The 18623-nt window shown below is 32.8% G+C and overlaps 1 protein-coding gene across 7 annotated transcripts in view; it reads right to left on the bottom strand.

Moving 5' to 3' along the window:
- Window positions 1-18593, bottom strand: part of LOC111413372 (neuromusculin) — a 408692-nt gene extending 390099 nt beyond the window's left edge. For 3 of the 7 annotated variants that reach the window (XM_023044314.2, XM_023044316.2, XM_023044315.2), the window contains exon 1: window positions 17947-18593. In XM_023044314.2, coding sequence (XP_022900082.2) covers window positions 17947-18025 — 79 coding nt within the window. In that variant the 5' untranslated portion in view covers window positions 18026-18593. The remainder of the gene's footprint in view (window positions 1-17946) is intronic. The other 4 variants (XM_023044322.2, XM_023044321.2, XM_023044319.2 and 1 more) reach the window with 3 other exon arrangements.
- Window positions 18594-18623: the final 30 nt, after the last annotated feature.

Raw genomic sequence — 18623 nt, 5'->3', positions numbered from 1 at the left:
TTTTTTATTTATAAACATTGTTTCGGTATAAAATTCTGATGTGATATCGAAAATTTTAGATCATATCTTTTTGGGGAAAATATTTATCCAAACTTAATCGACTTAAGTATTATTTCCCGTAAATATTAATGATGTTACAACAAGATTTATTTGAAACAAATTGAAACATGCATTTTTAGCTACAAAATGACGTATAATAAATTATTGTAACTATGATTAATGATGAGGTATTGCAAATTTTAGACCATGACGTTTTGCACGAATTTTTAAGATATACTCAATCTCCATCAGAATTATTTCCCAAAAAAAATAAAGAATTGAGAGCAATATTTATTAGAAATTAATTAAAATGTTGACTCTTAGCTTTCCAATGATGCATTACGCATGATTATAACGTTGCTTGCTCATGAGATATCGAAAATTTTAGATCATATCTTTTTGGGGAAAATATTTACCCATACTTAATCTATTTGAATATTATTTCACGTAAATATTAATGAAGTTGGAACAAGATTTATTTGAAACAAATTGAAACGTGCACTTTTAGTTAGAAAATGACGTATAATACATTATTGTAACTATTATTAATCATGAGGTAGTAAAAATATTAGACCATGATGTTAATATTGGTATATACAGAATAGGTAATATATTGTTAATATTATATCATAATTACCGCCAAACTGCGTCATTGGCATCATTTTCATTAGTTTCATGCAACAGCAAAGTTTATAATTGCGTTGAATATGTCGAATTTTGTAACAATGACAACATTAATTTTCTGTTACTATTGGAAAGAAATCAAAGTACTTTGAATGATTTAAAAAATTCAAAGCAAATTGTTGAATGAGGATGACGCTCAAAAGCAACTCTCGGATCGATTAAATATGTCAAAGAAACGATTAAAGTGTTTAATTGGAAAATACTTCGTGTGCAGCTTACACATCAAACTTGGCTTCTTCCGATCACTACTTATTTGCATCGATTGACGTTTACTGGGCAGTGTTTCATTTCTTACTAAAATGGCTCACGGAAATCAATCATTGAGCCTCAAGAGCCTCAAGAGAGGAATAGTTATTTTTTATCATTTTCATACAATAATAAAGATCTATTTTTGATACAAAAATCTCGCTTTTTCTAAATATTTTTTCTAAAATACGAATATCCGGGAACCATGATTAGTAAAGATTGCAAAATAGATCAAGAGATACGCAATTGAATACTAAAAGCAAGTGAAGTCTATTACTAGACAAATAATACCGTAAGTAAGAAAGGACTAATGGAAATTTCTATACAAAACTATCTATACACCCAAAATCACCTACGAATTGGAAACTTTGTCAAATAAAGACAAAGTAAAAATAGCAGCAGCAGAGTATCTGGAAAGATAGTAGGAAAAATCAAAACAAATAGAGTACGAAACAAGAGTATTTGAAAAAAAGCTAAGATTGAAAGCTGTAATAGAGGAGAAAAAGAGAAACAGCTGAAATTTTGTGACTACCTGGTTCGTATGGATGAGAAAGGAATACCAAACAAAATGTTCCCTTGAGATCGCGTTGAAAATGGGGAAAAGTACCTACAGAAACTGGATCCGAGACTCCACACCGTGAGATTGAATGGCAAGAGACAAAAGAAGAAGATGTCCACTCTAGCTTCAATAAAGCTATGGCTAGAAATAAGTACACTACAATTTCCCAATGTTTACATGATGATATTGCTGAAACACAAAAATTTAGACAAATTGTCACCGATTAAAACATACCTTTACTGGTTGCTACATACACCAAAAATTCCTACATACTCCCTGAAATCATTCTGCAAAAATTATCCCTTCAACCAGTATATTCCTTCTTCTCTTCTTATTCTTAATTTAGGACTTTGTGTTGTATGTACTAATTATGTGCCTAACATTGATGTCCAACTTCGGTGGTCTTCCCAGGCGTTTTAACGCGGTTGGTTTCCCTTCTTTCGCAATTTTCGCCAATCTGTCGTCGGCTATTTTATCAACTATCTTCAACCACTTCTTATCTTTCTAGTCCATCTAACGTTGTGCTTAATACGCGATGTATTTCTGATGTCTTCACTGCGTTGTCTGTTTCTTAGAGTGTAGGCAGTTCTTAGATGCCTGTTAGGATTCCTAGAGAAGTTCTACTTTGCCGACTAAAACGTCAACTAGAAGAAGAAGAGGGAAAACCTCAAACAAGAAGAAGTTCTAGGCACAAGATATATTTTAATACAAATATTCTTTAATACATTAAAGTAGGCAGTAAATAAAAGGAAATGGGGGTTTATTCATTCATCCCATCAATGCCCCTAGAGTTCTCATATCAGTAGCCCTTAAAAGTGTGGTGGTATTTTCCGCTCTTGTTTCTACGGTATACATATACATATCATGATAGGATAGGACGACCTTACTTTTGATACTCATATGTTACGTAGGTAATCCGATATAGTTGCTGCTTTAATTGTTTGAGCGTCTACAAGTTTCTATTGCTGGTTATACAGACTCCCAGGTATTTGAAACTTATTATCTATTCCACACTTTAATTGTATACCGCTAGTCTGCACCTTCTTAATTCTGCAAGGGGTTGTGGTTTTTGACGTGAAATGAATGTTTTTGCAGTTGCATCTATATAATTATTTCTGTGAATTGTGTTCATCTTCGGGTATTAAGATGACGTCGTCTGTATAACAGATTATATTGATTTGTTTGTTTCCCATTTTGTATCCGTCACCAACGATTTTGACATTCTTGATAATTTCGTCCATGATCACGTCGAAAAATATGGGGCTAAGCTGTCATCTAAGCTGGCTTAAGGTTTTTGAAAATCGCAGGGTAGAAATTATCAGCCAACCCATATGCAATAGACCCTTTTAAACAGGATCTAAAACGTATGATTCAAGAGCATGACCTAAAGCGGCATCAGAATTATAATACTGATGAGACAGAATTGCATAAGCTGAAACCCTTTGTGATAGGGAAATCAAAAAATCCAAGGTGTTTTAGGTATTTTAACAACCCATTGCTTTACAACAGCACCAAGAAGGCGTGGATGATCGGGGAACTCTTTAAGAAATGTTTTTTTCAACATTTTGTACCTAAAGTAAGAGTAAAAATTATCTGCCATTTGTTTCATAAGGCTGATTATATTTCAAAAGTATATTACACAATTCGTAGCTGAGATGTTTTCTGCGTGCTGAGGAGTTACCTCAGAAAGCCATTCTCCTTGTGGATAACGCGCCGTCCCATCCACCAGTAACAGACCTGAGGAGTAAAGATGGGATGATCTTTGTAAAATTCTTACCTTCTAATGTTACGTCTTTAATACAAGCCATAGACCAAAATATTTTAAGGCTCACCAAACTGTACTATAGGAACAATTTGCACAGTTCTGTTGTATCAATGGCAGAAGGAATAGTTATAGCACTCAGCAAGATTTCACTAAAAGATGGAATCATTTGTCTGCAGCGTGGGAGAAACTTAGATCAACAATAATCAATAAGACTTGGAGAAACACATTTTAATCAACATAATGAGGATGCAGACGAAGATAACATTCCGCTAAGTATATTAAGGAAGAAAATAAGATGTGAAAAAACTTTCGTCCTTGATGCTATCAGGGGCCATATACAATAAATTTACTACAGGAAGTTGCACCAGTAAGTTAATGCATAAGTGGTTTTAGAAATCGATAGCAAAATCATAAACTGCACATTTTAGGGTGACTACACTGCTGCAGATGTGCAACATTTGGACAAAGATGAGGTTGCAGATGTTTTGGAAATGTCATTTGATGACGAAGATGAAAATGTGTGCACTGAAAAAAAATTCCAGGTACCAGAAACTTTAACAGCTACATTCGCAGATGGCACATCGATTTTGGCTGTTGCAGAAAATGAAGTAGTTGCAGCAAATAAGTTACAATTGGCCTTAAATTCAATAGAAAACTGGATCAAACGATGGCTAATAAAACTAAATACAAATAGATCTACATACATAAAGTTTACTTATAAGAAAGTAAACTATGTCCCAATACACATAAATGGAAATGCTGTCCCTTACGCCGACACCGAAAATATCTTGGTATGACGCTGGATGCCAAACGCAAATGGAAAGCTCACGTCAAAAAACAACGTGAGGAACTTGATATCAAATTTAGACACCTATATTAGCTTATTGGCAGAAAATCAACGCTATCACTAAGTAACAAGTTGCTAATATACAAGCAAGTATTAAAACCAAAATGGACGTACGCAATCCAACTGTGGGGTTGTACCTGCAAGACAAATGCAAGTCTGATTTAAAGATTCCAGAACAAAGTACTAAGTTGCATAGTGAATGCATCCTGGTACTTTGTGATGAACTACAATTGTGCTATGCATAATATAGAAAAAAAAATTGTAGAATGGTCAAATCAAAATTCCATAAATATAAGTGAAATCATTACCTTGAAACTAATTCAAGGAAAAGCAGTTATGGCTAAAATTGCTCAAAAAAATATTCAGAAAAAATAACAGATTTTTTTTAAGTCTTAGGAATGTTCATGAATAACTGATTTAGGTTTAAGTAATAAACTTAATTCATTTAATTACACCCTCGTTTCTATGAACATCCTCGTTAGTATGACCACTGTATTTTTCGCTGTTCATTTCTTTGATAGCTAGAATGTGTCATGATGTCAAAAAACATTTATTAGTATGAGGGTTAATAAGATAAGGTTTCATATAAATTTAAAACCCTAAGTTATAGTTCGGTATCCTAATGATAATTAAAAAAAAAATACTAAGTAAGAACATTTTTTGTCAAAAAAGTAGTTGTTTTGAAAATAATACAATCGCCGGAATTACAACTATTTTTATTAATTTAGGAATAAACAAACAATGCTGTTAGAATGAATGACTTTTTTCTAATAAACCGGAAATAATTTCGTATACAACAGTATTTTCCAGTTTATGAAAATTTAGGTTATTTCTGGATTTTCGGCTTTCAGCTCGCGGAAAAATCCACATTCACCGACCCGAAAATTGCGCAGCGACGCATAATGTGTGCAAACAGTTTATAAAACGTCCGGTGACGTGATAGCTCTGAATAACGCATTAAAATTAACTCGTCGAGCGGGTAAACGGTTCGCAACCCCGGAACGGACTCTTTACCACCCCTTTCGCTCTTTGCTGCACCCCCGTTTTCATTAAACCCAAGCGATAATGGTTGGCAATCGTTGGCGACAGCGTTGTTGCTCTTTGACCTTTTTCCACTGTTCTCTCGAATTCATTCATTGCCCGTCGTCGATTTTTTTTTCGTTTGGTGTAAATTACACTAATCCGACGTAAAACCGACCGTGCGATCCGATTCGACGGAATCACGACGATAGCGGATAGAAATCAGTCGCCCAAAAATAAATTAAACTTGTAATTAAATCCGTGAATTTAACTTTGTTTTTGTCATTTGATCGAAATTCCGTTAACGAATGGTTTAACTAAATCTCTTTCGGGACAATATTTTTAATTTTTAATCTAACAAGCTTTAAAATATTCCAAAATTATTATACGGAAATAATTATAAAGAAAATTCACATTGTTATAAAACCCCTGAAACTAATGCGCTGAAACAAGATAAACAAGCTCAAACAAACATCACTCTAAAATAATAAACGGATCTCCTAATTTAAGTTACGCCATAGTTAAATAATAGTTATTTATATTACAAGTGGGCTAGAAACATAATTGTAATAGTTATAGTAATTATGCTCTACCCCACGTGTGATATACAGCATTTTATCTACGACTGCTAAAAATGACTAAAAATCAATTTCTTTAAAAAAGTCTATTTAACATTTATAAAAATATTTTGAAATGATTGTTGACAATTTTGAATTGTCAGTTTCAACAGCATGTTTACTCATCTGGAATAAGTGTTTTGAAATGTAAAAACATAACAATTAATGTTTATAATAAATAGTATTGTTTCTCTGTAAGTAAATAGCACTTTTTCTTTTGTATTGTTGCTCGTTTCAATAAATTAAGTCTGTTCTGATTAGGTTAAAAATGCGTTACGTAATGAAACTAGTGCGGTAATGAACTTCATTACGTAACTCAAATCACCTCAAATGAGTGCGGTAATGATGACTTATCCAAGCAGTCGTCGATAAAAGTTATTATTAAATAAAATTTGTTAAATTATGAACGATTTGATTTCATAGAAACGTCAAGATAAGCCAAAAAAATTAAAGAACGCGAGGGGTTGTTTATGAGTTCCATTTTCACTGGTGCAATAGCACTCAAAAATTCAATTCTCGTGGCGGCGTTTATCCGAGCACCGAGACTCCGCCTGATGCCGCCGCGAGGGGGCGTTACGCAAACAGCGGTCGACGACGCCGTTTGTACGAGATTAAGGAATGCATAACAATAATGTAATGTCGAGTAGTTGGTCGGATGGATCCTATACTAACCCCACACAGTTCTCATCCCTCCACCCTATTTCTGAGGGAATACTATCCACCGGCCTTGTTTGCACTATGCAATTGTAAACGTTTTGCCACTGGTGGTGTGGCATATTCACCATAAACTTTATTACATCCGGTTATAATCCAAACAATTGAATTTCATGATGTTTGTAAGTTAAAAATGTCAAAAATGAACATCGTGTGTTCATTAAAATAAAATGTATACGTTTTTATTTTCGGAAAGTCCCATCTATTACAAGAACAATTTTTTAATACACAATGTGTTTGGACAACACAAAATATCACTCCTATTTGTTGATTTCTTCTTATCATTACCATGCCCAAAAAGTTAATTAAAATTATTTCAAAAATTCAATCAACAACATCCTTGGTTTAATTGAAACTCACAATTTGAAATCTAAGAAATTATTCGTGGACAATCTGACACGATCTATTACTATGTAATAGCCATTGAAATTAAAGTATTTAAGGCTGAATTTCTATTTCGACATAATATAGTACTTAAATTTTAAATTTAGACACACCTTTTCCGATCGTTTCGAAGCACGATCCATAAAAGCTTGTCGCTGTCTAACCTTTAAGTACCATTTCCTGTTGACTTTCATGGTGACAGAACCCCTTAATTTAATTAAAGGATTACTGGGTACTGGATAATAAGCACTTAATTGCTTATAAAGCGTTTAAAAACATTTCACCAAACTTTACTTCAATATGGAAGGTAAGACTTTTGTATTTTTTTACCGACAGTAAACAATCCCTTTTAGTGCTACACACAGAATTACATCAGTTAATTATGGATTTTCACATAATATTTGAGAAGGCAGCTAAATCGCATAGTATTCCCATGGATACAAGGACATGTAAGTTACGTTAGCAATAAGCAAGCAAACAAACTGGCTAAAAGATTCACTGGAGTCGCTAATTATTAAAAGTTCCCTCGATGGAAGCTGCTTGAGCATTTGTTGAACAAGGTATAAATTCCCTTCGTTTACTACTAGGACTCTTAACAGAGCAGTGTAAGACCAACATCATCTTTACAAGACTATGGCTTGCCATATTCATATCCATTTTGCGAGGGTGGATGGAATCAGGTACGCAATTCTGATTTGCATGGTGAACTTCGAAAAATCCTTAGGCTGATCAATAGAATCTTGGTACTCTATACACTTAAGGTTGCTTTTTAAGGAATTGCAACAATTTAGTAGAAAGAATTACAAAGTATATATAAAGCGATTAAGTATTACATATTAATTGAAATGATTTATAGAAATCATTTATTTTTATATTGGCTGATATTAAAACTAAGTTTAAAGTTGAACAAAGTAGAGTTGACTTTGCATCATCCAACTAACATCACATTTATCACATCAAATCAAATATCAATTAAAAAATACATTTTTTTTAAAAACACAAACTAATCGCCCTTTACGTTGACATAGTCATGTCATTTACAGCTTCCCTACGCTTCAAACAAAACACCAATTGATCAATTACGGTTTCTGCAAAGAAGAATTTGTGCAGGAACTCATCGTCCCGCTGGCAATAGCAATTTGATGTTCATGCCATCATACTTTCTTAAACTTATCAGCTCCTTCCTTTAAGTATTAAACTTGTTTCCTATATTCTCGGTTCTAAGCAAGTGATGAAATGTTTTGTCGAAAGATATGTTTTCCTTTATGTCAGAATTTATTTCTGGAAATGGTAATGGTGATAATTCGCAATACAAAAATAGCAGCATGACGATTTAATGGTTTATGCCAGATCATTTGCCCATAAATGCAAAGGCTGAACACAGCTTTTATACACATAATTTAGGATTCTAATACATACTACCTTTATTATGATTAATTATGCGAGTTCCAAGTTTCTATATTCTAAGTTCTAAACGAGGGATGAAAATTTTTGTGAATCTGTTGCTAGTGGTTTTGTTTTGGTTGGTTGTTGATGGGTATATTTTTGTTTGTGTCCACTACATTTACTGTTTACTGTGCTGATGTAGAGCCATTGTTGTGGATGGATTTGTCTTCTTAACCCTGTAGGAAACTGATTTTGAACGTTTAGTACTAACACTCCATTTAGTCAAGATCCTGCGGCTTTAGAAGATTCTGACCTATGAAAAATGCTTTTCCTTTCTCTAATATTATAATATTGTAATTTACCGCATCATGGCGTTTTGGGTCCCTGAATCTTATCAACTAAATTTAGATCTGTTTCAACGTATCTGCAAAAATAACTCTTTGAATGAGTTGATGCTAAGCTCAATAGGACTTTGTGGAAAAATTGTTCCGATTTCGTCGCAAAATCAACTTTATTTGTGATATATAAATATATCTCCAGAATTCAATTCGTTCGGCAGAAATTGATAATCTCGAGTTTTGTGGAGGTTTGATAGAAATGAAGTTATTCGAGATTATCTTCTTAACACCATTACTAATGACTAGAGGACGCATACTTACACTTTAGGCAACGCAACTCTCACCACAAAAAGGAGGTAATGCGACAGATTCAGCCTATTGTTAACAGAAAATGTGTTTTGCTTTTATTGGGAGTAAATCTTTCACATGTCATTATAGACCTTAAAATTTTTATGCAGATCTCAAACTTTATGTTCCTATGTATATTTTTAGATTTGAATAAGCCAAGAAAGCACAGTAAGCTTTGTTGACAGGCAGTATTCTGCTTCGTAATTCTCAAGCTTACTGCTACTTTCGCATACTCTATTCCAAGATTTACAAATTGCAAGACCACCTCTATGGCATCCTCTGTGTCACCACACACGACTCTGCCAGTCCTAGTCTGTATCGTCATATTCGTTTTGTTTTTGTTTATATCTGTACTCAGCCCCCCGGCTTCACTATAAATCTATACGCATTTCTTGTATTGTTATACCTGAAATCTTTTTCTATATTCAAACGTTATTACGATTCTCAATGCTTGCTGTCTCTCTTGTGTGTCGTCAGTCTATACGCTTCGACTTCTATCGAATACTCTTCTCACACTGCCTGCCCTCCGCGACTCCTTATATGATATGGTAAGAATTTATGATCTATTGAGTACCTATGCCGACGTATTGTAAGCTGAAGACAAAATCGTTGATATCAAGATTGTGAGCTGATCATACCGATTGTGATGAGATAAGGATATAATATGAGAAGGGGAATGTTTTAAGTTTGAACCTTCTGGTAGAACTTATAGGTGGTTTTGGCCTGATTAGAGGCACCTTAGTATAGTTGGTACATATTCAGAACATGCTACCTAAAGCCCATTAAAAGCATATGTTGTCTCTAGATGATCTTACCCTTAGCAAATTCATAGTTATAATTTATGAATAATAGTTAATGGTTATCAGATTCAACCGCAGATTGATCTTCACAGCTTGAATCAATTATAAGGTGCAATTATAAGATACTCTGCTATTTTTGCTTGATATTGAGGTTCTATAAAAAGTTAAACTAATAACAAACTGTATCATCTAACTAATACTTGCAGAAAATTTAATCTCTATTTTTAGTTGATTGAGACATGAAGTTATTTTCAATCTGTCTATACAGACGTAGCTATTTTTGCTTGATGCCTTGTCTATGACACATCAAAAGTGCAGATATTACGTCTTTTATTTTAAATATCTTTGCCAGATGAAAGGTAAGAAACAATCATAAATGGGAAAGAAAGCTATCCTTTAAAGCATCGTTTTAGAGTTTCAACATATTTATGCTAAATAGAAGACAGAAAGACACCCGAAAGGAGTCTATTTTCCTATGGATCTCAGTTTTATATCTACAGAGCCTTCTTTCAGGAATCTTGTTAAAGTTACCTATAAAATTTCGCTGAAACTACGATTATCATATTTAAATATTAAATCTGGGTTTTTCTTGGCTTACTTAACGTTATCTATAAATAAAATAGGTCTTGAAAGAAGTACAAAGACACTGAAATAGTTCCAAATCATTAAAAATTTACAGAAAAATCCAGAGGTAGATCAATAACCAACAAATATTTTCGAATTAATACAAAATGTAATAAAAACATCAGAATTCAATTAGAATTAATACTTTTTGCTTAATATTGGGAGTAGTGAAATCAGACACATTATTTTATTAATAAATTTTATTAACATAAATAAATTACATCATAAATTTTCATCCTCAATTTCATTACAAAAACTTTTCAAATTTAATTTATAATCTCAATCAACGTAGTCCTGCTAGTTTCTAATAAACCGTCTCAATAGATTTGATAGGTTCCTCTACTAAAGCAATAATCCTCTTCATATAGCTAGCAACTACTGTGGAGGTAAGGTAAAATCTTTAAATTACGCCTCCAAGTTAGGGTCCTGGAGTGTTAATTAAACCCATCCTGGTGTATATATGGCGGGAACCGTTTGTTGTCGACAACTTTGCCTAACAACTTGAAATTCAGCAGTGGTAGTGATCGGGCAAATCATTAAGGTCTCATCTCGACCCCATCCACGACTTACAGGCCGCGCGGAATGGATAGAAATTACTTCGCCGCCCTCCAACGGAACCCAGCTTTTTTCTTATTTTTTCCATTTTCACGTCCAACTCAAATTTCTACTTCGTCGGTGACTTTTTTTCGGTAATTACCAGATCGGTCAATGTCTATATTGGGAAAAGGGTAGTTTTTGCTGTAATCTATCAGTACATTTAGTTAAGAGAAAAAATCTCAAGGATTCTTAAAATACTTCAAAATTGTCCTTTAAATTTATTTAAAATAACTTCTACGTATTTTATTATTTTTATAATGTATTTAGTATAACAACTATGATGTTTATAATTAAGCTCGTTTATACCATAAATTTGTTTAGATCCCTATGAAAACTTTTAGGAATTTCGTACGCTTGAATGGTGGGGTCTTGTTCCAAAAGGGAGAACATTTCCATTTAACTTTGAAACAAGCAGTGACATTCTTGGTAAATTCTTCTATTATGCATCCTTACAATACCGAATTGATGTCATTACTATTATTAATTTTGAAAGTTAGTTGTCTTATTTAAGTTTTAATCATAAATTTTTAGGAGTCGGGAAGCGACTTCTATACTAAAATAGACTAAAATATGTTTATTTTCACTTTACTTTAAATTAGCCAACTTAAATAATTCTTATATCATGCACAATGAGGTTTGAAAGTTTTTGAATAGGACGCTTGAATGGGAATGGAGCATTGAAAGCGAAGAGGACGAGAATTACAGCCCGCAAAATACACACATAAATCATTTATTTTCGAAGTTACTCTCAGGACGTCCGTCGTTTTTGCGCTCCCAGCTAGATCAATAGGCACTTAGAGGAAAGGCGCGTTTCGGAATTCGTAAGGAAAACGAATAAACTTCCACTTTGTCCGGAAGAGATGTTTTCGTTCACTTGTTGTCTCATTTAACGTCTCTTTGCAAGAGTTATAAATTATGTATTATTATTAAACGACAAATACACAGAGAATTTTGTACTTTTTGAGTACAAAACACTACAGATTAATAACTGGTGTAACAGTTTAATTAACTTAAACATCATAATTATAAAAATATTGAAGATCATCAGAATTATTGTTATTGCATTATAACCATAGTGCTCTTAGAAGAGCTGAGCAAAGTTCCATGTCATTCACTAGGACGGAAAATTGAAAAAAAGAGGCCATTGAGACTGAACTCCTTGCTGGAGTCGCCTCTTTGGTTCAATTGAAGACGGGAGAAGTTTTCATAACCGCTCAATGAAATAAAAAATGTGTAAACTCCAATATGGATCAAAAAGATCACTTACTGAAAATCAACTTGAGTACTACGCTAATCTAAGTGACTCAGAACCTGACAAGATTTTCAACGAGAATTGTAACGACAGTGATAATGATGATAATGTACTCCTACAATTCTCCAACCTAAAGACAATCACGATGCTTCTAAAGAAACCACCCCAACACGATTAATAATTTGTGGACAGAAAATTGTCAAAATTTTGAACTATTTATTTTTCAAGAGAATAATGGTTTGAAATTAGATTCGATAAACCTTACACTCCAAACGCTAGTGAATAGGTTACCTTGTATACTGTATGACAGTTAACTTTGGACCAGTTTGGACCATGACTCAAAATATGTAGAATAGGGTTTTACTTCATGAACTGGGACATTACTTCATAGGCTTTCGATGAAACGTTTTGAACTGATTTTAAAACAGCTCTCTCGTCAGTTCTAAAGATGGCAGAAGAGAACATAGCCAAATAAACAAGATCACTGATGAACTGCGTCAAAAGATTCATAATCCCACAAAGACTTTTTCCACCAAACGTCTTATTACAGCAGAGCGGACAACATGAACCGACCATATTTACCTACAGATTTAAGTAAAAACACTGCTTCTTCATTTTTACCAATGTTATTTCCATGGAAACTTTAATATCACATTTGGTCATCCAAGTTCTAACACTTGCCTGATGTGTGACAAGTTCACTCGGGACACTAAAATGAGACAGAGAATTATTGCTGACATAGAGGATTTCATGGGATCAAAGGGAGATCTCAAACGAATCAACTGAAGTACTTCTGCAAGTGCCCTCAGTAGATACTCTTAGTATATAACTTTGGAATGTCATTAGAGAAGTTGTAAACACACCACTTTCACGTATATTCTAAAACAATAACAAAAACCCAATGAGTAATAATGAATTCAAAAGTAAAAAAATCTATTTGTCTTTGTAAACAACTATAAGTTTCAAAATAAAAATCAAGTCTTTATGCAATACTTGGATGTTTTGGCAAAAACTGGACTAGTTTTCCAATATCGTGCATCGTTTCCCAAAAGCTGGAAATAGTTTTACGACTTGCAAATCTTGCAATCTTACGTTCGGGCTTATTAAAAGAAATGCGAGGAAGAAAGACCAGTGAAATTCCCACTCTGAAATACGTAAACATTGTGAAAAATGAGCGAAAAATTTCTTTTTTGAAAACTCTTAACATCATTATTGAGAAATGTAAAAGAAAAGAGATATACTTAATTATGAAGCACAAGGTATTCATGCATTGAAAAATTATAAGATTATTAAATCAAAAATTAAAATAAGTCATAATATAGTTTGTATAATTTAAGCAAAAGGAACGTACAAAGCAAGATTATACGGTTTTACTTAAACAAGGAAGTTTTATATCTACACAACTGATTAAAATATGATTAAAAAATGTTTTAGTTCAAAAAAAAGTTGCTACTTCAAAAACACAGAAAACACAAATAATCACATTTGCAATTTATCGTGTTTGCGATTCAAATTAGCACACAAATAAATATCGTTTGCAATGTGAAGAAATGTTGTAAAATATTTCGTGAATTTGATAAATAGGCAATAATTATCATTACATTTCAATAATTATATTTATTTCTAGTGGCATAGAGATAGACATTGAGGACATATGTGATAACTTATGTATATTAACTGATTTATCTTCTAAATATTATAAATATTAAGGGTCCTCGCTTTTATTGAAGACCTTGGTATAATCACTATAATCGAGGTCTCGTTACTTGACATCTAAAGTTGGATGGTCTCAATTGTAACGCCTCGGTAGCAAATGACTTCGACTTTAAGCCTTGCAATGGAAGCCATTACTTGATGTAGTATGGTTACGTTATATGTCTGGTAGGTTCAATTAAAGCTAGCAGAAGCTATAAGCTAGCGAGACTTATAAAGCTACTTATAAGTGTTGAAAGTCTCAATTATAGCTAATCAGCGGCAACGATCTCGGCTTAAATGCTGTGATCGAAGCCGTTACTTAATATCTTCTGAATATTATAATTCTTGATGGTCTTAATTATAGCGCTTCGGTCCCGAGTGACCTCGGCTGTATTCTGCACGTTGTAAATCTTAAAAGTGTAAAAACTAAACATCACATTATAAGCGAGGCCGTTATTTCATATTTCCTTACATTACTGAGCATAGTAATGGTATGGTAGTATAGTGGAGAATAGATAAATTATGGTGGTTTTGGCCTGATTATAGGCACCTTAGTATAGTTGGTACATATTCGGAACATGCTACCTAAAGCCCATTAAAAGCATGTGTTGTCTCTAGATAATTTTACCTTTAGCAAATTCATAGTTATGAGTTATGAACAATAGTTAATGGTTTGATCCTTTTTGGTGATCAGATTCAACCGCAGGTTGATCTTCACCGCTTGAATCAATTAAACTAATAAGAAACTGTATCATCTAACCAATATTTGCAGAAACTTTAATCTCTATTTTTAGTTGATTGAGACATGAAGTTATTTTCAATCTGTCTATAAAGACGTGGTTATTTTTGCTTGATGCCTTGTCTATTACACACCAAAAGTGCAGAGATTACGTTTTTTATTTTAAATATCTTTGCCGGATGAAAGGTAAGGAACAACCAGAAATAGGAGCATAGCATAGCATGGAATTATTGAATGTAGTGTAACATTGTTAACGCCATTACATGTTAACATAATGGGAGTAGACAACCAGTAGATAACAATTCACTGCCGATGAATATTGCAAAATATAATGATATTATAATTTTGAGACAAAGGTATATGGGCAAAAACGAAGTGTCATTTTGTGTAGCAAGTCCGCAATAGTAGAGCTAGCAATAGTAGAGTAAAGTAAAGTATATTATTCATTCTAAGAAGGTAACTACAGAATTAATTAATTTCTTAAATACGTCAAAGGAAAAAGTAGCATAGTAATAACAGGTAGATACATTTAAATTTTTGTATTCATCCAGAATTGACGACTCCAAATATTCTGGGATACTATAGAAGGTGTACTTCTTAAGAAGATTTTTGTTTTTTTTTTAAATAGTAGTACTAGTATTAGTGTGTTACAGTAAAATCTACTTTTTGGAATACGCAGTAACTGGTAGTGTCTGGCGTTATACATATATACATCTTCAATGTTATTTAGTAAGGCCTCTTTCTTTTTAATTCCCATGAATTGCCAGAAATTGTCGCACCCTTCTAATCGCATATAATTAACGACTGTATCTGTTACCAAGTAATTCTACGTGCTCGTACCAAGTAAGAAGACTGTCTTGAACAACACCCAAATATTACACCTTTCCTCCTTGGAACTCGTAATGAATTCGACTAGTTGTAAAACCATAATATTCCATCTTGCTCAGAAAATCTCATGGTCCATACAATCAAATGCTTTTGAAAGATCATGCAAGTGTGTTAGATAGTTTTCCTCACTTTCGAAACGATCATAAATCCATTCAATCTGTCTCTGAAGGGCATTTACCGTTGATTTAGCTTTCCTAAACCCATATTGTTCCTCAGTGAAATATTTATTCTTATCAAAAAAGTTTATTATTCGGAGTGCCATGATTTTTTCGAAAAAGCCTGGTAGAATAGCAATAGGTCTGTAGTTATTAATATTCTCGGGACCACCCTTTTTCAATATTCGTATAATTTTGGAAAGTTTTAATCCATTGGGAAACACACCCTCTCTAATTGAGCAATTTATAATATCAGAAATTGGATCTTTTATGATGTTTACGGTTTCTTTCAAAAGATGTTTGTCTTGGAATGATTTTATTATGGTTGCTACTTCATCTAGATTTGTAGGAAAAAAGAAGAATGAGATGTTTTTTCGGAATTTTACATAGATAATATACAGGTTGAGTTTGAGTAAATGTCAGAGTGCTTATAAAATCTTTAGGAATATTTGTGAAGAACTCGTTAAAGGAGTTAGGAGTTAAACTAGTTGGGGTTAACATCAAATGTCTTTTCCGCCCAGTGTCCGAGTTTATTATATTCCATGTTGTTTTAGTTTTATTATATTTACAGCTTTTCTTTTTTGGGATTGTTTCAAATAAAAATTTTTGTAACTATTGTATACAGTTTTGAACTCTTCATTATTGGTTCAATGATAGATTTCTTGAATCAAGGTAAGGGTATTTTTTATTTGTGTTAAAACCAGATCGTTCGAAACCGTGTTTCGCTTGAGTTTATAAACCTTGTAAGAGAAACAAGCTTCAAACTGATGCATGAAGATGTTAAGGAACATGTTAAATTTATAGTTAGGATCATTTTCGTGGTAAATCTAAGACCAATCTTCTCGGGCTAACTATAGTTGGAATAGGTTCAATAAAAGTTAATAAAAGGACAACAAAAATTTTCAATGATAAATGTAACTGGGGGAGAAACTATATTGGGTCACACCATTTTTCCACACCTTTTGATTCATTTCTAAACTCTTTCATGAAACATATTATTTCCCCTACTACTTTTATAAAATAGGGTCGAAAATGGTAGCTGATAATCGATTTCAGAAGAAATGAATTTAATTATTAATTGTTGTGTCCAATGTGTTATTAGTGTTATTACATACACAAATATTTCAGTTATTAATTTACATTTTTGTTAATATGTATTTTACAAATTAATTTAACAATATAATTTCGTTACAATGTTTACTTCTGCTTTTGTATTCTTTGTTATCCAACAACAAACATTTTGACACATTTAACTTACGATAATTAAATTAATTTTCAAAATTATCTTTTTCAGTATTAAACGATTTTAATCGAACTAATTTCACTCATTTTAAATTCAAATCAATAAATAATTTTAATAAAATTATGTACAACACGCTTTTATTCTTAATAAATTTATTTTCACACTTTAATAAGCGAACCACTTGTTTATTTAACGAATTTGACGGTATTTGATGTTGTATACTGAATTTGAATGGTCCTCGATTTACAAACGATTTGAAGAGGTCGTGTTTAAAAAAAATGTATATACGACCCCTCTTGTCGTTGGATGACCACTTTTGCAAATTGAATCCACACACAATTTGATATTAATTTAATTATGCGAACACGTTGCCGGTCAAACACACTCGGCATCCCCGGTTCTGGTTAACTCAATTTATCGTTAAAATGTAGTCGATAACAAATTGTTTCGCAAATGGGCCGTGCAGCCAAAACCCGTTCAATTTAAATGTTTATCGAATCACATGTACAACGACACACGAGTAATTGTATAAATAGGTTACGTTAATTTTGGAGTTTACCAATATAGGAGGATATGTTTCTGCGAGTTTTATTTTATGATGGTTAGAATTGATTTATAGAACAAATTTAATAGTCAAATCTTCAAAGAAGTCGATTTGAAAAATCGTATTCAATTTACTCCAAGTACAACTTTATTAATATGTATGTATTCGATAATAAATATTTCAAATTCTTATCAATATTTGATGTAACATTTTTTTTACATTGGTACATTCAATAAGACATCTTTTTCTGTATGCAACGAAACGTTTTCCGAGTCTCGCGGGTTTCCTATTGCGAAGCACAATAAATATTTAACTTCCTCATAACCCGAGGAGGAAATGGGAAAGGGAGTGAACGAGTAAAAAAAGTTGTCGCGACAAGCGACATGGGAAAAGTCGTCTGCCCTGCTTCAGAAAGAAAATAAAACAGTTCAAAAAAAGTAAGTAGGGAATCATATGACCTACCTGTATTTCGCATGGCACCAAAAACTACCGGTAAGAGGAGGTGAAACATCATCAATATTTCCATTATTCGAGGAACCATCGCTGGTAATGAAAATCGGAAAGTTTCTTTTTCAATAACAACACTTAATAAACAACCAAAACAACACCACCAAAAAGAAACTTTCACATTATTATCACAGTATCATCACTAATTATGAGATTGTGGAACTATTTTTGTTGTTGAGTTGAGAATGAGATGTTAAAAAAAGGGAAAAAACTGATGCAAAATCGTTTGAAATATTTCAAAAAGTCAACACCAGTTGAGTCTATTTAAAACTATTCAGTAAATTTGTGATGTCCCCGTTTATAGTAGCTGGTGGTGGCACACAGAAAATAGTTCCAATCTATCTATACTTTGCGATGATGTAATATAATTTTCTTAAAAACAACAAAATTGGAAAATTAAAAATTTTTAGAAACCAAATTTTTATCAACTTTATTTAATTACATAAATTAACCGCCCGTTAGTGTCAAATTTTATCAAGGAATACTTTGAATTGAAGACAAAATTTTATTCTTGTACGTGTTAGTCCTCGGAAAATTTTAAATTCGCGGAAATTCGACGGCGTCTGCGAATACCGACGACGCCTGACGTCGTACTGTCAGTATTTGGCGCGTTTTGGCGTCCGTACCTGTGA

The sequence above is a fragment of the Onthophagus taurus genome, chromosome 2 (genome assembly GCF_036711975.1).
Source record: "Onthophagus taurus isolate NC chromosome 2, IU_Otau_3.0, whole genome shotgun sequence".
NCBI lineage: Eukaryota > Metazoa > Arthropoda > Insecta > Coleoptera > Scarabaeidae > Onthophagus > Onthophagus taurus.
Note: the sequence above shows the minus strand (reverse complement) of the source record. Positions and strands in the feature narration are given on the sequence as shown.